The following is a 21,698-nucleotide window of genomic DNA, read 5'->3' as shown; positions in this document are numbered from 1 at the left end:
ATGTGGATTAAGTGGGTTTTCTTTATTCAAGTACATATTTTGACTATAATACATGACAATGGAAAACCCACCAGATAAAGTACTGTAGTCTATCATTTGGTGTATTTCTAGGATGATTTTTCAGGTGATTCTTCAGGATCTGACATCAATGCCTAACACAGGCTTTCCAATGCCAATGTGTGAGTTCTAGAAGCCAGTGCCTCTATGTTTCTTCAGATGCCATTTTCTCCCACCTACTTTCTCCTCCATTACTTACAAAAATCCCACCCTAAAACTCAATCTATGTCATTAAATTAACATAATCAAACAGTAGTATGCATTTTCCCACAAAGATAATAGTTATTAAATGAGAGTCAACTTACTATCTCCTTTTCTCAAACTTTTGAAAGATTTATGTACTCTCTAAAGAGTCAAAGTACCATACAACACAAAACACGCATAGAACCTTATCACCAGGTTCACATAATATGCTGGAAATTGTTAAAGTACTCAAAACCTTAATTCTCCTGGGAAAGCAATTCTCAATTGGAAACTACAGTTTACAAACAGAAGGCTGTGCTTTAATAAGTAAAAATTAGTACCTGATTTGGTATAAAGCAATTGTGAGATCTTTTCTCATTAGTAAAGTGCTTAATTAAGAAACCTTTTCCAGTACATAACGTGTCAAAGGCACAAAATGTCTTTGTCTCTCTCTTCAAAACATTAGTTTCTAAAACTACAGTATTATTAATTTAAATTTTACTTAATCAGTAAGTTTTACTGTTTTTTTTTTCCTGTCAATAACAAAAACAAACTACTTGAAGAAAAACATTTAATTTTTATTTTCAAAACTTTGCCACAAACATACATACAACATTAAATTTGATGCCCTTGTGAGCTGTCCATGTGCCATGAAGTACTTATGACAAAAAACATATGTATGCTTTAGGATAAGAGTTAAAAAGGAATCAAGATAGCTTCCAAAAAGGGGGAGGAGAAGGGGAATCAATAAATTAGAAGTCATAGCTTTCATTTTATAAAAAATAGTTTGAATAATCTTCTTATAAATCTTTAATGTTTACAAAAGCAGGAAATACATTTAAAATAGTCTTTAACACAGATTCATTAGCACAATGTGGTTACAGTCAGAAAATAACAATTAAAATGGTATTTCAGTAGTTTACATTCTCATCTCAGCAAATTCCACATAACATTTTACCAATTTGCAATTCAAAATAAGATTTAACTGACAAGGCCAGACTAGTTGTGGATAGTACATGAATATCAAGCTATGTTCCACTTATCATATTTTACCAAAAATTTTAACATAGCTCAATGATAGGTACAATAACAATACTTGACTGCATGGTTATCACCCATGACTACTGCACTGCAGCTTAAAACATGCTTTGGTCAGTAAATTAAAAAGATCTATAAATCAAATAACAAGACCAGAAAAGTTATTTTAGTACCAATTCCCTGAACTTAAGTAAACTTTAAATACATTGACAAGGTAAGGAAAAAGTATATTTAAATATACAGAGAGGTTTCTATATTTTTAACCATTTGGCATTTTATATTAATAATTTCCTGTTTAAAATAATATTTTATACTCCTGTACACTGATTATCATAACTCTCTGAGTTAAAACTAAATTAGAGTTACCTTCCTAGAATGTCCAGTTGTGAATGCATTACTTGTCTCTTTTGCATTTCCATGAAGATGGTCCTTCATCCTGTAATTTTTTAAGTTTTGGACCAAGAAAGAACCACCAACCAAATCCAATCAAAACACAAATAACAGATTCCACATAATAACCATCCAGTGCAGTAACACACGAGCCACCGAGTTTTTTGCAAAGCTGTAAAAATAAAATTATAATAAATACTCCACAATTTCAAAATGGAAGTATTCAGCACTTTATACGTTTCTACTTTGTGATTTAAAGGATTAATCAAAATACTTTTGTGCTCAAACATTTCATTCAAGTGACAAAACTAGTTAATGTATCTTTTTTTAATGTTAGATATATTTTTTATTACTACCCCCAAAAAAGAGGGGAACTGTTATAGAATTAAAGAGATGTAACAGGAAAAATAATAAAACACAGTAAAGGGAACTTATATGGACCCTAATTTAAATAAAACAACTATAAAAAGAAAAAAGGTATGCACTCAAGAAGTATTTAAGGATACAGGGTCATGCTCATGTCACAATGTTAAGTAAAATTTTGTTGTTGTTGTTCAGTCGCTAAGTCGTGTCCAACTCTTGGACCCACAGATTGTAGCCTGCCAGGCCCCTCTGTCCATGGGGTTTCCCAGGCAAGAATATTGGAGTGGGTTGCCATTTCCTTCTCCAAAGTTAATGTATCTTAATCTGTCTAATGCTACTAAGAGTATTAAAAACAATTTTCAGCTCTTGCTGTAAACAATATTCATTTTCAAGATACAGCTTTTCATATTTGGAAGTGTGCAGAAATTTTCAATGAGTTTACTCTAGAAGTGGGTTAATGTTACTTTGAAATAATTTACCAACGAACTACTAACCACTCAGTTTTAGCTCCATTTGTAACATGAAAGCCAATGGAATTTCCCTTCTATCATTATAAAACTTTCATGTACTAATATTAAATTCCTATTGTATAGGACAATGGTACACAAGGTAGAGGAGATTCCTTCCTTGCTGAGAAGGAACTCCAAGTGAGCTACTTTTACTGATTTGAGTGTGTTATACCCTCAGTTACGGTGGGAAAGAAAAAAACTATTAGAGACTGGGCAGATATGATTTTAAAAAGATGAAGTACCTCTAGAGGCAAAATGAGGAAATTAGTATCTTAATATTCGCTTACTATTAACTAAAATTGCAACTTACTTACCTCAACAGCATCAGGTGTTCGGCAATTCTGGTTTGATGCTCCTACACACTCTTTTACTGTGAGGGGATCTACCAGCCAAAGAGCTACCGTAGAAGGCCAGTTTCCTCCCAGGTTGGACACAGTATTTAAAAGGGTCATATATGTTCCGCCAATAAGTGGATCACTAACCTTCGCATTAAAAGCCATTATGGAAACATACATGCTGTACAATGTAACCTACAAGGAAAACATAAAACATCTTCAGGACAACTAAACTTTAGAAAGATATGGTCTAAATTAAGAACATTAAAAGCATAAATCTGAAAATTAATTTTCATGACTCTTTTTAAACTCAAACCAACAAATATTTATTGAGCCCCTGCTACAGGCCAGGCTTTAAGTCTGGTCACAGTAATACAAAGATGAATAAGATACAGTCCTTCTGTGCCCTTGAAGAATTTATTCTAAGCTGGGAAAACGGGAATAAATAAATACAATTAAATGTAGTAAATACTGTAAAAAGAGGAAGTGCATACATCATGCTATCAGGGCCTAAATAAACAGGAGATTAATTCTATCACATGTATTCAAGGAAGGCTCAATTGAGAATGACAAGTGAGGTGGCACTGAAGGATGCATACAGTAATAAGCAAAACTTCATATTTATACCATACCTAAAGATATCATATGTGTGGATATATGTATTATACATGTAAGCACTCAAATATCCAAAGGTAATATGAATATATAATTATATGCATATAACTTTCTTATATATAATTAAAAATTTACATGACAAACTGAAGAGGAAAATCTCCTTGAGAGGCAAAAAGTGCTTAAGCAGAAAGAATTAACCCTCCATTTAGGAACATGAAAACACAGGTTCGATCCTTGGTCAGGGAACTAAGATCCCATATGCCATGGAGCAGCTAAGTCCGTGTGCCACTACTACTGAGTTTGCACACTCTGCAGCCCATGCCACAACTAGAGAAGATCTCAAGTGCCACAACTAAGATCCAAGACAGCCAAATAAATATATATATATGTGTGTGTGTGTATATATATTTAAATCCACAAGCTTTAAAGTTTACTAATTTCTTCAGTATCCAATTCATGCATAAATCTTAAAATTTATTATCATTATTTTAAGGAAACTGTAGAAAAACATCTTTATTTTACACAGGACAGTTTACTGCCTGGGAAAAACCACTGCAAGCTTACCTGATGTAACGCATAACTCAGCAGCACTACAATATAGTAATATATAGGGAATCCCCCTTGATGTTCTACTTTAGGAGTCCACCAGACCAGTAGAGCATATTCTAATCCAAACAATAATCTACAGAATAAGAAAGAAAGGTGGAGTTGACTTCTATTTTAGGTTAAAAAAGAATAACAGAAACAGAAATCTGTGTGCCTACCATATGAAAGAAGCCTGAATCTAAAACCTGTTAGGAAGTTTAAAAGAGATGAAAGTGCATATAAATGATACAGAAGTTAAGATGTTTTTCAAGCCTTTTACCATTTACACTCTATACATAGACATTAGTGATACTGATGACTGTTCCTCATTTAACCTCTCTTATTTAGTAAGGTTTCATTTCATTTTTACCTGTAGGGCATGGCTTTGTAAAATATGTTTAGTGGCTGGGGACCTGCAGTGTATCTGCTGATAATCAGAGGCAATATTATTTGCAAAGGAACCATTGGAACTGCCAGTAAGGCTAAATGTTCTTTGGGTACTCCCTCTTCTACCAATTTCAGTCCTGTTACTGCATCTGCTGCTGAAAAACCAATCTGCAATATAAAAACAAAAAAATATTTTAATTTATGACTTATGAAATATTTTCCTCCAAGTATACGTAAGTAATTTAGAAACCTCAGTCTTATCAATGACTCATGCCAGTTAGAAGTAAGTATCATATCTGGTACAACAAGCAAGTTATGGAGGCATACTTAGCTCTATGGTCTACTTACAAATATGGAGTGAAAACAAGTGAAAATTCAGCAGTCTTTGAACTGTAATTTTAATTACAATTAAATTTCCATTTCAAAAATTTCTGTCTCACAATCAACAGTGTTCAAGTCTAAACTTACTGCTCTGTATATTTTAAGTTTAAAAGAAAAGCTCTGGACTCCAAATAAATCTGGTTAAAATGAAGTATCATTGCCACATACCATACACATTTTTGATGATTTCTGACTGACAACAAAAAGTCATCTAGCTTTTCAAAAGTAATTCTGAGAAAACATATCTAAGAGGTTGATTTAAATGATGGATAAAAAAAAAAAGTATGCTTAGATTAATTCTTAAAAACAACCACAAAAAAAAGAGTAAGAATGCTAAAATATTGTAGTGTGCAAAGTTTGAGGTGAAACAAGATATTTAGATGGCCTCAAAGTACTTCCCTACAAATGAATTTTTAATTACAAAAGGAAAAATAATAATCTTGCAATGTATTAAACAAGGTAATCAAGGTTAACACAATAATTAATGGTTAAAGGGACATGATATGGCTCCTGATAAACTTCCCTGAAGATTCACAGTATTATTTCTGTGATATTTCTGACATATATTCACAAAATGGACCTAAACATGAAGAAACATTAGACAAACATAAACGGAAGGCCTTTCTACAGAATAACCGGCCTGTCTTCTTTAAAAGTGTCTAGATCACTACATACCACTATATAGATAGATAACCAACAATGACCTACTGTAGAGCACAGGAAACTCTACTCAAAATTCTGACAACCTATATGAAAAAAGAATCTAAAACAGAATGAATATATGTATATGTGTAACTGAACTACTTTCCTGTACACCTGAAACTAATACAACATTGTAAATCAATTATGATCCAATAAAATAAAATAATATTTTTTAAAAGGTCCAGGATGGACTTCTCTGGTGGTCCAGTGATAAAGAATCCCCCTGCCAATGCAGCGGACACTAGTTCAATCCCTGGTCTGGGAAGATTCCACATGCAACAGAGCAACGAAGCCCCACAACTACTAAGCCTGTGCTTAGTACTGAATACTAAGTACTTAATACTGAAGCCCAGCACCCTAGAGCCCAGGAGCTTCACTAAGAGAAGCCACCACAATGAGAAGCCTGTGTACTCCAACTAGAACATAGCCCTCACTCGGTGCAAACAGGGAAAGCCCATGCAGTATAAAAGACCCAGCACAGCCAAATATAAACAAATAAGTAATCTTAAAAAAAAAAACCAAAAAAAAAGTGTGCCCAGCAGGTCATGAAGAACAAAGAAGGGCTCATACCAACTAAATGCAGTATGTGATCCTAAATTGGATTGCTGGCCAGAAAAAAATTAAGTTATAAAGGCTGCTCTAGGGGATAACTAGGGAAATCTGGATACGGACTATGACTAGAAAACGGTATTGTGTTGGACTTCCTTGGTGGTAGTGGCTAAGAATCCACCTGCCCATGCAGGGGACACGGGTTCAATCCCTGGTCTGGGAAAATCGCATATGTTGTGGAGCAACTAGAGCCCAAGCACTGCAACTACTGAGCCTGTGCTTTAGAGCTCGTGGGCCACGAGTACTGAGCTGGTGTGCTGCAACTACTGAAGCCCATGCTCCACAAGAGGAGAACCAACTGCAGGGAGGAGCCAGCGCACTGCAACGAGGAGCCAGGGCACTGCAACAAGGAGCAGCCCCCACTCACTGCAACTAGAGAAAGCCCGCATGCAGCAATGAAGACTCAGCATAGCAGAAAATAAATAATTTGCTAAAAGGAAAATGGTATTGTATCAATTTAAACTTCCTGATTTTTTATCAAGTTGTGGCTTTGCAGGACGAAGTCCTTATTCTTAGGAGATACACTACATACTTAAAGCATTTATGGATAAAAGGGCATGATATGTACAAATTACTATCTAATACTTCATAAGAAATATGTAAAATAACATAATTTACAGAATAAAAAAGTAGACCTAACTATTAACAATTAATTATAGAATTTGGATAAACATATGGGTATTCCTCCAATTATACAAGTAAATTTTCAGTAAGTAAAAATATACAAATAAAAAATATTTTAACACTAAATATTACTTCAAATACTTTAACTTCTCAGAATGAAGCCAAAGAGCGAAGTTCACACACAAAAAATTAAAAGTCAAAGATATTTCATACTTTCTCTTCCCAACTTAAAAGTGGTGTAGGAGATATCTGCAATACATATATCCAACAAAAGCCCTCATATCCAGGATACATAAAAAATAAAAATTCTACAAATTTAAAGAAAGGGGGAACTCTGGATATTCAAATGGCCAATAACCATATGAGAAGATGCTCAATTTCTTTAGTCATCAGGGAAATTAAAAATTATAATCCTAATGAGATGCTATGACATACCCGCCAGAAAGGCTAAAATTGAAAAGACAATACTATGGTTTCAAGGCTGTGTAATGACTAAAACTCTCTAACAGTGCTTGTGGTAGGGAAAATTGGAACAATCAAGAAACTGTTTATAGTATAGACTATGCATTTCTTATATTAATGCATATAGACTATGCATTTCTTATGGCCCAGCAATTCTACTCCTAGGTATTTACCCAGCAGAAATGTTTACCTACATTCACCAAAAGTAACGTACACAAAAGTTCACAGAAGCACTAGTTATAATGGTCCAAAAGTAGAAATAACCTAAACATCTCCTGATAGAATGGGATAAATAAATTGTGGTATATTCCTACAAAGGAATATTATAAGCAACAAGATGAACAAACTATTGCTATAAATAATATGGATAAATTACACAAATATGATGTTGAGTAAAAGAGTACAAGAGCCAGACGTAAGAAAACATACTGGATACTCCACTTATATAAAACTGGAAAGTAGGGAAAACTAATCTATGATGTTAAAAGTTAGAAGAGACGTTACTTTTAATGAGGTTTACTTTAAAGGGGGAACATGGAATTCTAGACTCTGTATTTGAAGCAACTCCTTATATATTGCTGCTGCTAAGTCACTTCAGTCGTGTCCGACTCTGTGCGACCCCCATAGACGGCAGCCCACCAGGCTTCCCCGTCCCTGGGATTCTCCAGGCAAGAACACTGGAGTGGGTTGCCATTTCCTTCTCCAATGCATGAAAGTGAAAAGTGAAAGTGAAGACGCTCAATCGTGTCTGACTGTAGCGACCCCATGGACTGCAGCCTACCAGGCTCCTCCGTCCATGGGATTTTCCAGGCAAGAGTACTGGAGTGGGGTGCCATTGCCTTCTCCTGGTGACAGTATAAATTATAAAATCTTTTAGAAAGCAATTTAACAATCATACTCACTGAATCTACTGGAAGGAAAGAACCTAAGAATCTACTGGAAGGAAATATTCAGAACACCAAAGAATTACACCCAAATATATTCACTAGTACAGTTTTGTAATTAAAACACATGGCAAATTAAATATACAATAATAGAAAAAATTAGTAAATTATAGCACATTTATATACTGTAACAATTTATAGCTATTAAAAAGCATGTTATCAAATATTAATGATATAGGAATATGGAATAAGACAATAACAAGATAAAAATTACATGCAATTTCACTTTTAAAGTATTTGTGTGTATATATTAACTATAGCTAATGTATTAATTATATTTATACATGTAAAGTGTGTATATACATGTGCATGCACATACATATACCTACATAGGGGAAAGCAGAAATATACCAAAAATACTACCAATGGTTATCTCTAAATGATGTAATTAGATAATACATTATAATAGTATTAACTTTCTTGAACCTTTGAAATTAAAAGACACTTACTCCTTGGAAGGAAAGTTATGACCAACCTAGACAGCATATTAAAAAGCAGAGACATTACTTTGTCAACAAAGGTCCATCTAGTCAAGGCTACGGTTTTTCCAGTGGTCATGTATGAATGTGAGAGATGGACTATAAAGAAAGCTGAGCACTGAAGAATTGATGCTTTTGAACTCTGGTTTTGGAGAAGACTCTTCAGAGTCCCTTGGACTGCAAGGAGATCCAACCAGTCCATCCTAAAGGATATCAGTCCTGGGTGTTCATTAGTAGGACTGATGTTGAAGCTGAAACTCCAATACTTTGGCCAGCTGATGCGAAGAGGTGACTCATTTGAAAAGACCCTGATGCTGGGAAAGATTGAGGGCAAGAGAAGGGGACGACAGAGGATGAGTGGGTGGATGGCATCACCGACTCAATGGACATGGGTTTGGGTGGACTCTGGGAGTTGGTGATGAACAGGGAGGCCTGGTGTGCTGCGGTTCATGGGGGTCACAAAGAGTCGGACATGACTGAGTGACTGAACTGAACTGAACCTTTTAGCATTTTCTAAAGTTGAACCTTAAGTTTAAACCTTCCTAAAATTTCCTAAAAACCCAACCCTCCCTATCAGAGAGGGAAAACTCACTATTTCAAAACAATGAGACTATAATTTTTACTTTAGTGTTATCAAAATATAGCTATGAAAGTGTTTATATAGATAGGTTTAAATATATAGTTCAAAAATCCTGTAACCAATTTTATATTTTAGGAATAATAATTCTAATAGTTCATTATAACAAAGTATACTTACCTTTCTTCTAGCATAATCTCTTTAAAATATTTTAGAACTATAAAAAATTAAGACATCTTAATAGAGAAAACATATAGAATTGTCACCAAAACATCCATTTGTTTGATGGTATATTTCTTTTTAACATTTTGAAATAGTTCAACTGATTTTTAAATAGACTTCTAATATTCATTTCCATATCTTTGTAAATTACTTTCTAAGTAAGTAATTTCAATACCTTTGACATTAAGTATATACTCATTCTAATAGCAGAATGCTGTTAGTTTTTCATAGCATTCATTTCCCTTCTGAGCATTAATATCATTCATTAAAAACACTGACAATGACTACAAGTACTTCAAATTGGCATAATTTTTTCAAGATCCTAAGACATTTAGCTTAGTTTGAAATTATGTCTGATTTGCTATCATCACATCTGTTTAAATACATTTAGTAAATAAAGTATATTAGTTATCATTGTTAAATTCTAGTATTAGTGAAAAGGGACTTATGAAACAGCAGCAGAAGTATTCCATGATATCGGTACTTGTAACAGAATGGGGGATTTGCTTTATCAATCTCTTACCTTTGCAGTTAGAATCAGAAGGCAAAATGTCAGAACTGCGGGCATTTTTACAATTGCAAAAAGCAGCTTGTAAGTGTCTGTGATCCCTTGAGTTTCTTCTTTTCCTACTGATACTTCTTTGTTTTCTTTTTTCAGTAGGGCAACTAAAGTTGTTGTTATCAAAAATACAGTTCCCCAGAAGAAAAGGAAATCTGAAATTTAAAATGTTTTATATCTATAATTAACATGTGAAATAATGTACCTTCACTGATACTAAATAATTCTGTACACAACTTTTTCTCAACTAAAATCTGTTAAAAAAAAAAAAATCAACACATAGGGCTTGTCATTGGCACCAGACCAAGCACAGCAGATACAAGACATTACACAGACCCAGAACAGACAGCGATACTTAACAAGGAAAAAGGAAAGGGTTTAGTGGGTTGAATGAAATAAAAGTCTATTATGTCATTTTATTTAAGGGCAGGAGATGATTTCCATATCCCATAAGATCTATCAGTCATAAATTCTTAAGCACCTAAATCATTTCAGTTCTTTATTAAATTTTGACAACTTAGACAACAAACATGATCATTTACATTAAATTTTCGGCCTTTTGTTTTTAAACTTTGTTTTTAATCTGTTTAAGAATATTCTCTTTCAATTCTGTGATACATAAACATAACACACTCTTTTGGTTGTTTCAGTGGAAGAGAGCTGGGCCACTGGCCAATATTTTAAACAAGCAGAGAGAGTGAATAATGTTCTGGAAGATTCTGCATAATAGCTAAAAATAATATTAATAATAGAGGCACTATTTCTTGAGTGCATACCATGTGCTATAAATGTGCTAAGCAGTTTACACATATCATTCCCTTTACTACAACAACACAATAGATGAAGTTATCACCAGTCCCAATTTTCAGATGATGAAACAGGCTGAGAGAAGGCTGAAACATTGCCTGAAGTTACATTTGAAGTCAGCGCCTCATACAACCCATTTTAAAAACTGTATCTCCTTAACTACCATGAGAATGCATCTTATTTTATCTCTATGAAAATGCATAACTCTCTCTCGGTTCCTTCATTTGTAAAGTAAGAAGACTTGCCTAGAAAATTCCAGGTGTTTTCTAGCTCTAACATTCTGGAACTGTATTACATGTGTTTGCTTTTTAGTTTATTGCTAATGCAACACAATCAACTAACTGTTCATGAAGTCTAGCCATCTTTTTCCAAAAAAGGTAGACCTTCCTTAAGTCAAGGTTTTCCTCTATTAGTCTTGTTCTGCTGTGCTAGGTAAAGGTAGCTACTACAGTTTAAAACTCACTTATGATGAAGGCAAACAGCATCATAGATCAACTTAACTCACAGTATAGATCAAATTCACCTTAGTATTTAAATAATCCTTTCTTACCTGTTTTTTCATTTGATTTTTAAAAAAATGTTATATATTCTTATTTATTTATTTGACTGCACCAGGTCTTAGTTGTTGCATGTGGATCTAGTTCCCTGATCAGGGATCAAACCTGGGCCCCCCGCATTGGGAATATGGAGTCTTAGCCACTGGACCATCAGGCAAGCTCCCTATTTCATTTGATTTTTGTAGTCAACATGTGAGACAAGCAAAACAGGCATTATTACTATGAGAGACAAGGAAAAGCTCAGAATATTTAAATCTTTGCCATAGGTCCAATTAAGAGGCAGAACCTAATAAATCTTCTGATTTGGGTTCCATTATTTCATACTGCTTATATAAAGTTTTTTGTTTTTTTTTTTAATACTGTTGAATTAAGAATCTACTAGGACTTCCTGGTGGTCCAGTGGTTAAGAATCTGCCTACCAATGCTGGGAACATGGGTTTGATCCCTGGTCTGGGAAGCTTCCACATGCAGTGGGGTAACTAAGCCCATGCATCACAGCTACTGCAGCGCACATGCCCTAGAGTCTGTGCTCTGCAACGAGAAGCCACAGCAATGCGAAGCCCATGTACCACAACCAGAGAGCAGCCTGCTCACTGCAACTAGACGGCGCAGCAACAAAGTCCCAGCACAGCCAAAACTAAATCAATACACTTAAAACATAAAAAGAATCTACTTGAATTGGCTAATTAGTCTCCAGAAGGGTAACCAAAAATGAGGCTCTGCTATTCAAATTATGCAAATAAAAAAGCTAAATCTTCTCAAACATACATGGAAATTTGTATTCTGAGATGAATTCTTCTCTCCATAACAGGAATTTACACAGATGGACCCCAACTTATGAAGGCCTCACTTGAGATTTTTCAATTTTATGATAGTGTGAAAGCAATATGCCTTCAGTAGAAACTGCACTTCAAACTTCCATCTTTTCCCAGGCTAGCAATATTCATTATGAACCTCTGCTGTGAAGTTGGGCAGCACCTGAAAGTTACGGCTCCCAGTCAGCTACACAATCACAAGGCTAAATGCACCACCATTCTGTACCCAGACAAGCACTATGGTTTTCACTTTCAGTACAGTCTCAGTAATTACATGATATTCAACACTCTGCTATAAGACAGGCTTTGTGTTAGATGATTTTGCCTCACTGTGGGCTAATGTAAGTGTTCTGAGCACGTTTAAGGTAGGCAAGACTAAGTTAAGACTTAAAAATTTTCAACTTATACTGGGCTTACTAGACATAACCCCATCAAAAGTTGAGAAGAAGCCATCATTAATTCTAGATATCAGAAGAAAAACAGGAAATAGGAAAAACTGAGATTCCTAAATGCAAAGGTATTCACTTTAAAATGCACTAATAAATACATATCTTATGATTAAAGCTCATTAAAATAACATCACAACATAACTTCTAGTTTGTATTAACATAGTTTTGAAATCTAGTTCAAAACCAATGAACAACAATTTAAAGATTATTCTTACAATTAAGTGAGGCTAATGTTCATTATTTTTGCATTCTTAATTTCGTCTGTGAAACTGACAAATAATGACATTTATGGAATATCATCTGTAATATTTATTCTCATTAAAGTTCTTGTTCATTATTTGATTTAAATGAGCAATTCAAGAAACCCTGAAAAAAGCTTTCACTGTCACCAGAAATTTCAATTAACGGTCTTTATAAAAATCTTAAGTGAAAATTTAAACTAAAGTTATATACTACTTTCAGCAAAAATTTTTTTAGTATAGTATTTTTTGTTTAGTGTATTCTCCCAGTTTTAATGAACAAAATCTTTATCTAAATTTAAACTCTTTGATCCAGTGCAAAGAGAGAAAAAAAATTAATAAGAACAAGTTAAACGGGTTCAGTATTGTTTGCAGATAAGCTTATGCAACAATTCACCAGTATTCATAAAGGATATAACAGTCAACTCCTGAATGTCTATTATGCCAAGGCAAAACACAGGACAGTGCAGTAAGTCTCCAAATCACTCTCTAAGACAAGCATTGTTATTCCTACTTTATACTCAGTGAAAGAGAATCACAAACCAGAAAGTACCAGAGGGGGGATTCAAATTCAGATCTGATTCTGAAACAAGAATGCGTCCCATTATACTACTCAGATGCTCAGACACACCTACTGCAAGGAAGCTCTCTTCCGATCAAACAGACAGACCTGAGGAAAAAGGTACTTATTTTAGCTCCAATTATGAAGTCTGGAACGTAGATACTGGAGCAAACCTTCAAGGCTTTGGACCAGGCCTCCAGATCCTCTGTGGCGTAGGTTCATTCTCTTCCACCATCAGAAAAGGTAGAAAAATTAAGCACAGTCTGATAAGAACCATCCTTGGATCAGAACAGCTTCTCTCTAACTCTCACAGTGTGGGAATTAACCTCAGTCCTTCAGAAGTCAGTGGCAGGAAAACAAACTTTCAGTTTCTGTTTTACATTACCATCAGGCCTTCCTTTTATCTTGCTTTCAGCACAGCTTTCTCTGCTTCACAAGTCAGAGTATGAAGGGACTTTAGACAGCTATCATCAGTCCACTGCTCTCACTTTCACCATGGAAGACACTGAAATAGAAATACTATGTATCTGGCCCTGGCTCACTAGCTAAGTCTCAACAAAAAACAGAACTTTCTTCTATGTCACAAACCACTCCCTTAAGCATTTTCTCAAAACATCTATGCCAAAGAGCATTCCCAGAAAATGCTGTTTTGATTATACAATATAGTATATCTTATTTGAGGATTAGAATTTTTGAAAGACAGCATGCAATGGAAAAACTGACTAAACACAAAGCTAATTTTGAAATCTTCATAATCCTTTGGTTTTCCTAACCCCTTAGAGAGGTGCCATGTTTGAGATCACATACTTTTTCATTAACTCCAGCAATGTTAGGTTCTCCTCTGGGGTAGAAGAAATGGTTTCTTCAATCAAGCACCCGATTAAGCAGCTGTCTGGTTATCAAGAGCCCTATTGTCCCAAAACATTAAACTCAGCCCAGGATGCAAAACTGAAGCTTAGAGACCAATAGATGCAATGCTCCCATCTCATGCTAAATCTGGAGCATGTATCACTGAACAGAAGAAAATGAACCACTCTTTCCATGTTTTAAGGGCTTCCCTTGTGGTTCAGCTGGTAAAGAATCTGCCTGCAATGTGGGAGACCTGAGTGCAATCCCTGGGTTGGGAAGATCCCCTGGAGAAGGGAAAGGCTACCCACTCCAGTATTCTGGCCTGGAGAATTCCATGGACTGTATAGTCCATGGGGTCACAAAGCGTTGGACACAACTAAGCAACTTTCACTTTTACTTTTCCATGTTTCAAAATATGTTCAGGTCAAGCACAAAATCCGTATTAATTAAACATACATATATATCTCTACTCTGATGCTATGATAGGAGGCTCTTGCATTCAGTTTTTGTACAACCTATATCCTGACACCCCAAAAATCACTTTTTGTAAGACGAAAGCTGAATTTTGACTTTTTAAAACAGTTGACAGTAAGTAGTCCAAACTATCGCATGAAGATGCAGGGTACATGAGAATAGCTAAAATGAAAAATAATAACAGGAAATGCTGGCAAGGATGCAGAGAAACTGAATCGCTCATATATTGCTGGTAAGGAGAGAAAATGATACAGCCACTCCAGAAAAAATTTGGTCAGTTCCTTTCAAAACTAAAAATGCACTGACAAATAAACCAGCATTTGCATTCCTGGGCACTTATCTGAGAGAAATGAAAACTTATTTGCACATAATAATCATCAAAAAACTAGAAACTACTCAAATCACCTTCAATAAATGAGTGGTAAAACAAAGTGTAGTATGTAAAAAAAAAAAAAAATGGAATATTTCTCAGCAACAAGACAGAACAAATCACTGATCCATGTAACAACTTGGAAAAACCTCAAAGAAATTATTCTAAGTGAAAAGAGCCAATTACCAAAGGACATACACTAAATGATTTCACTTATGTAACATTTCTGAAATAACATAACTATAAAGATGGAAAACAGATTAGGGGCTGGCAGGGATTAGGGATGGAGAGGAGGAAATGGGCATAGCTGTAAAGAAACAACAGCAAAGTATATTGTGGAGAAGGTACAGCTGAGTATTTTGATAGTGGTGTTGGAGGTTACATAAGCTTAAATGTGATAAAACTGCATACAGCAATACAAACATAAATGAGTATAACTTGAAATCTGAATAAACTCTATGGATTGTACCAATGTCAATTCCTTGGTTTTGATACTGTACTATAGTTATATAAGATTTTAACAGTGGAGGCTAGGGAAAGGGTGCATAGGACTTCCCTAAACATTTCTCTGCAACCTCCTGTGAATCTATAATTATTTAAAAATAAAGTTTTTAAAAACTAGTGGGAAATTTAAACGAGAAAAAGTTCTACTAAAAGTTCTATGATTGGGCTAGGAATAAGAAATGCAGGTCTCAACACAACACTGTAAATCAACTATACAATAAAAATTTTTAAAGTAAAGAAATGTAGGTCTCAAACCCATGACAATATAAAATATCTAAAAGGAAAGAAATCCTTAGATGTGCTGAAATCATGTATTCTATAGCTTTAACTGATAACAACTGAAATTCAGCTATCATGTTCAAAAGTAAAGGGGAAAAAATGAAATTTAAAAAGTTTTTCTTATTTAACACCAAACCAAGAAATAGAAATCCTAGAAGGTTACAAACATCTTGCTTTCTGAATATGCACCCTTTCCTTAATAAATATTTCAGCATGTACACTGACATATAAAATACATATTTGTGATCTCCCATACCAAGATATGAGTATGGGAGATCCAAGGCAACCCACTCCAGTATTCTTGCCTGGAGAATCCCATGGACAGAGAAGCCTGGTGGGCTATAGTCCACAGAGTCACAAAGAGTTGGACACACTAAAGCAACACGGCATGCATGCACATATATATATATACACATACACACACACATTGTAAGATATAAACTCCACAGTAAAAAATATAATGAAAAGAACATGAAAAATGCAAGATTTATCCCAAATTGTATTTAAAAGAACAGATGAAATCAGGGGTTTTATATTTTTCATTTTCTAGGAGAGTATCTTGTATTAAGTCTATTTTGCTTTCTCCACTAGAGTTTTTAGGAACACTATAAATGAAAGTAGAAGACTGTAATTAGTGAGGTTCTATAATTCTTTTATTGATGCATTTACATACTAAAGGCTAATTCAACTGGCCTCCAAGTATATTTCAATGAAATTGGAAGTGAAATTCAACATATACCAAATAAGACATATACCAAATAAAATCAAATGCATTTTTAGTTTACAGTGTATTTTGTAAATTAGCTTTTATGCACCCCATCCACAAAATTTCACAGTTCTTTACTGGACAAAGAAAGCTTATAGTACCATTTCTCCTTTGCTTTGTTTTAAAATTTTGGGGTATGGTCTCCAGCTTTTAATATTTAATATCTCCTGAATCTTGTAGCCCCAGTTGTTGTTGTTTAGTTACCAAGTCATGTTGGACTCTTTTGCAATGCCATGGACTGTAGCCCACCGGGCTCCTCTGTCCTTGGGGATTCTCTGGGCAAGAATACTGGAGTGGGTTGCCATTTCCTTTTCCAGGAGATCTTCCTGACCCAGGGATTGAATCTGTGTCTCTCGCGTCTCCTGCACTGGCAAGGTTCTTTACCACTAGCGCCTCCTGAGAAGCCCAGACATGAGGCTACCTACCTGCCTTTAAAAGGGCATGAGTTTTTCAGGTCGCCATTGTCCTCTCCAATAACTTGCACCAGTCTTGCACCAGATCATTTTAGTTGGCAAAACTCCACTATAAATTACTTGTGGGCAGAGAATGGCCAGGTTTTAGTCATCAAATTATAACACCTGTCATATGACTAGTACCAAAAAGGGAATCAATGCTAAGTAAACAAAAAGATGTGGGTCACTTTAAAAACAAAATAACAAACACCCCTTAATCTGTCACTTCTGGGCATCTGGCATTCTGGGAGCATGCTGATGTTTTTTTTTAGACATCAGCAGTCAGAGTGCTGATTTCTCTGGCAGAAAAGCCCAATCAGCATATCTTATATTTAGGTTTTGAAGCTTTCCTTGAAGTTTTTCCTAATTTTCTGACAACTGAAGGAAAAACACCAAATAAACACCAGACACTTATGGCTTAGCAAATCTAAGCCATAAGTAAATCTCTAACTAGCCAATTAAGTTTCCTTATCAGTTTCCTCATCTATAAGAATGAAAGGACTAAAATACATCTTTTCAAGTCATAAAACTTTATGCTGTAATCTCTGTGTTCTTCTGGGTTACTCTCGTATTTCTTGAAACTTAAAAGGTTGTCTCTTTTTGCTACTAAAGATCCTTGAAAACCAACGGGGCAGGACCAAAAGAAGGTTACCTCTGGGTTAAGGACTGTCCTGTATTCCTGAAGGAACCAAAAGGCAATCTCAGCATAATTAAGTTTTTCTTTCTAAGGGATTCTATTAAATATTTTCATCCTATCCTTCCATTCTAAATTGACTAGATTACTACTTTCTTGATATAAAAACTGTTCTTTCTGATTGTATTCTATCTCTATGTATGTGTAGCTCAAAACAAAGTTCTAATCACAGAATATATTTCAGAATTAAAAAAAAAAAAATTATGCATCTTTTAAAGTTTCTCGTTTTCTAAACAGTCACCTCAGTGTTTGCCTCTTCTATTACCTGAGCGACTGTATTTCCTCCATGATTCTCTCTGTGCTAAATTTCTCAAAGCCACTGGTTCTTCTTAGTTATACTAAGTTCCCCCACCCCCTCAAAAAAAAAAAATTATAAATGTGGTATGTACAGTTGTACAAATAAGAATGAAAAAAGCAGGAATTCTTCAACTCTTATTAAAATGCTTGAACCCAAAACAGCAATATACTACGGATATAAAAGCTCAATTAAAAAGTAAGTTATTTTTACAGTTTCCTAGAGAACACAGTTCAAATTCAAAAAAAGACAGCTATTCAAAATAATAAACCAGTGTAAATAAAAATCTAGTGGTATGTCTCTGATCTTCCCAAAGGGGCATGGCTGTGGCTGAGGGAGGATATAGCCATAATGGTCCTTGAACGGATAACTGCATTCTCTGGAAGGATACTGTATGAGTCACTTAGTTAACACACAAGAAAGCTCTAACTTACTCAGTAATTTAGGTTCCATGGCCTCTTCAATCTTGATTTCTCTACTGAGGCTTTCTCATAATAAGGAACACATCATCCTATTAGCCTTTTTTGGTGATATGAACCGTCCAATAAAAAACAAAAAGCAAAACACGTAAAAAGCAACAAGGTGCTGATATGATGCATTCACAAAGGATTTCTGAGCAGAAAATTATCCATAGAGAAGGAGTGCCACCCCAGAACACTAAGAGACAAATCTGGCTAGGTGCATAGCAGTATCACTCAACTATCTTCAGCCTTAAACCAACTAAGAAAATGTATAACTATTAATATTATCAGTAATAGTGGCTCACTAGCAGTTTAAAGAAGTAGAAAGGGGGGTCCCTGACAGGGTGTAGGGATGTGGAGGGGGTGTATACGATTTCAGAAATACAGTTGTGAATCCTTTCCTCCCTTCCCTGAATGTTGTAACCCTTAAAATGCCCTTGCCACTCACCTTGTTGTTGTTTACTAAGTCGTGTCCAACTCTTTCGTGCCCCATGGACTGTAGCCTGCCAGGCTCCTCTGTCCATTCCCAGGCAAGAATACTGGAGTGGGTTGCCATTTCCTTCTCAAGGGGATCATCCTGACCCAGAGACTGAACCCTCATCTCCTACATTGGTAGGCAGATTCTTCACCACTGAGCTTTTTAAACTTTACCACTGTCTTTTTATACTTCAAAAGACAATCATAAACTCATCCTAAATTCATCATCACTACCAGAATTAAGAACTCTATTACCAATAGTAATAAAGAGCTCTTATTACGAATAGTACCAGTGTTATTTTTGATAATGGCAATTTTACACTGTTTCTTAGTTTTTAGGAAAGTTAAAAAACAAAAAGAAAACCAAAACACAAAAAAACAGAAAACATTACAGGGCTATGTGTTATGCTCATGTAGAAAGAAGGGGAAATCTATAGGATTAACAATTTCCTACAGGACAAACTTTAAACTCTTACTGGTAGCAATTAAACAATTCAGTCAACAACCTTCAATTTGGTCACAACCTTTCTTTCAGCACCATTTCCCAAAAGCAGATGCCACAAACCAGTGCTTCAGGAATTTGGAACACTGTATGTACTGTCTTGTATCTTTTGGTACTTTGCTGCTTCACTGTATTTTCAGCTCGTGTTTGGTGGCTTATGGGAACTTTACTTACCCACATCATGAAATCTTATTCAGCAAGGGCAAATGTAAAGCCTGACTCTCACAAGTTCTTTTTGAGGGCTGGAATTGGCTTTAATCACAGAAGGCCCTTTGAACTCTGTCACTTAGCCCACTCACTAATGTTTGAATGGATTAACCCTGTTCCATTCATCAGAAGACTAGATGAGATAGAAACAGGGTCTTGGTATAAGAGTAAGGGTAGGAATGGACTAGAAAGCATGGAGCTAGAAATCTCAATCTAACAAAAGACAAAAGGAAAATTATAGTCAGGCTGGGTTCATGCATTCACACCAGCCAGACTTTTAAAAAATGTGCACCTATTATTATGCAAGCACCAAGGTATCCCTAGACTCAGAGTTTTGTTTGCTCTTACACAACAATGTTTATTGGATGAGCTGCCTTTCCCTAATCACTTCAGAATACAGATCAATTATGACTGCTTTAATGTAATCATTCTGGCTGAAGCTCATGTTAGCAGAACAGATAACTTACCTCCGATCATCTCCCATAATATGATTTCCAGTTCATTAAATAACGGTTCTAACACACACAGTCACACACACTGTCGAAAGGATTTATAAACGTACAATAAACCCAACAGCACAATAAATACACTACCTGAAAGAGTGACGATTCCCCTGGGTTGAGGCTCAAACCGCAAGTATTTGTTACAAAAGTCGGCAGATTCAAGGGCCAAAAACAAAACATTGCCCAAAAAGTAGCCGGCTGTTTGGCCCACTGAATTACAAGTAGAAGCATAACCCACGTTTTCCCGGGATAACATAGTTAACGCCCAACCATCCACAGCGATGTCCTGGGTGGCTGCCAGGAATTCAAACAAAAAGAAAGTCACAGTGAGAGCAACCACGTCGGGGGTTCGGCCATCTGTATTTCCGAGCAAATGGTCCACTTGAGTAGACAGATATATCATGAAGAATCCCAATATATACTGTGTTGGGACAAGCCAAGATTTACGACGACCAAAGTTCTTAAAGTAAACCGCATCAACCAACGGGGCCCAGAGCAATTTGAGACTGAAAGGCCAAAAGACAAAACTGAAGAACGCTTGATCTGTATAGCTAACATTTTTGCTCTGCAAAATGAGTGGGATGCTTCCCGCCAAGCCCAGTGGAATGCCCTGAAGTACGTAAAGAAAGAGCAACAGCAAAATACTGCTCAATTCCGCCCGGCAGCTCCGTGGGGTTTTTGAGAAATCAACAGTGCTGATATCCCGAAGAAGAGCTTCTTTGTCCCCTTCCCCGCCCACCACCTCCGGAAGATTATCATCCCAGGAGCCCGGCGGCAGAGGACCACTCTTCAAATCTAGAGAGTGGTTGAAAGTCCCTGGCCTTCGTTGCCGACTGCTGTCCTTGTGGGAGACGGTGGGTGACATATCAGAGACGATGCAGAGCCCAGTTTGAGGGGGGCCGGGGCTGAGCGTCTTGGATCCGTCTAGTCCCAGGTCCAAGGCTGTCGCTCTGGACCGGGGTCTCTATGGCTCAGGAAGGGGGGCAGGGCGCGGGTTGATAAGGGCACTTCTTACTGTGGCCCGCAGAGCTGAAGCCGGGAGCCAGTCCGCTGGCTGCAGGCCCAGGCAAAACCCAGGTAGGTGCCCCTTGGAGCGGCGTCAAGGAGCCTGAAGAAATCCCCCGGGCAGTCGCGCCGGGGTCTAGGCTGGAGGACCGGGCCGTGGTGCTGCTATGGAAACGGGCTCCTAGCTGCGGCGAGGCCAAACGGCCAGTCCAGCCGATCCACAGTCCTCTCTCGCCGTCACCAAAAAAGCCGACAGCACTTTCTCCACCGGACACCATAGACATCTGATAACTTCCTGTCTGGAGCTTCAGGAAGTGGTCCTAGTCTCAAATAAGTCCTGAACCCGCCTCCAGGGCAAGCCAATCAGGAGACGCTCTCGTGGCCGAGTTCGGAAACAATGCTCGCTAGGA

General features: G+C 36.3%; 1 protein-coding gene across 2 annotated transcripts; it reads right to left on the bottom strand.

Moving 5' to 3' along the window:
• Positions 1–797: 797 nt before the first annotated feature.
• SLC33A1 (solute carrier family 33 member 1) lies at positions 798–21,571 on the bottom strand. 2 transcript variants are annotated; one of them, XM_005896624.3, is made up of 6 exons: positions 20,374–21,565; positions 9,986–10,176; positions 4,446–4,630; positions 4,055–4,172; positions 2,855–3,070; positions 798–1,840 (listed from the first exon to the last, which is right to left on the bottom strand). In XM_005896624.3, exons 1-6 carry the CDS (start codon positions 21,146–21,148, stop codon positions 1,673–1,675), a joined length of 1,653 nt encoding a protein of 550 aa, XP_005896686.1. In that variant the 5' UTR covers positions 21,149–21,565; the 3' UTR covers positions 798–1,672. The 2 variants fall into 2 exon arrangements, with proteins under 2 accessions (XP_005896686.1, XP_070230445.1); XM_070374344.1 differs by lacking the exons at positions 4,055–4,172; positions 9,986–10,176 and having other exon boundaries at positions 20,374–21,571.
• Positions 21,572–21,698: the final 127 nt, after the last annotated feature.

This window comes from Bos mutus, chromosome 1 (assembly GCF_027580195.1).
Source record: "Bos mutus isolate GX-2022 chromosome 1, NWIPB_WYAK_1.1, whole genome shotgun sequence".
NCBI lineage: Eukaryota > Metazoa > Chordata > Mammalia > Artiodactyla > Bovidae > Bos > Bos mutus.
This window is presented reverse-complemented; position numbering and strand designations above follow the sequence as displayed.

What these genes read in the sequence shown, in the direction of transcription:
- SLC33A1 (XM_005896624.3), bottom strand. Translation starts at nt 21,148, where the DNA reads ATGTCACCCACCGTCTCCCACAAGGACAGCAGTCGGCAACGAAGGCCA. An exon ending in TGAGTTATGCGTTACATCAG is followed by an intron (nt 3,071 to 4,054) that starts GTAAGCTTGCAG and finishes TTTTCCTTGTAG; the next exon opens with GTTACATTGTACAGCATGTA. An exon ending in GAACACCTGATGCTGTTGAG is followed by an intron (nt 1,841 to 2,854) that starts GTAAGTAAGTTG and finishes TTATTTTTACAG; the next exon opens with CTTTGCAAAAAACTCGGTGG.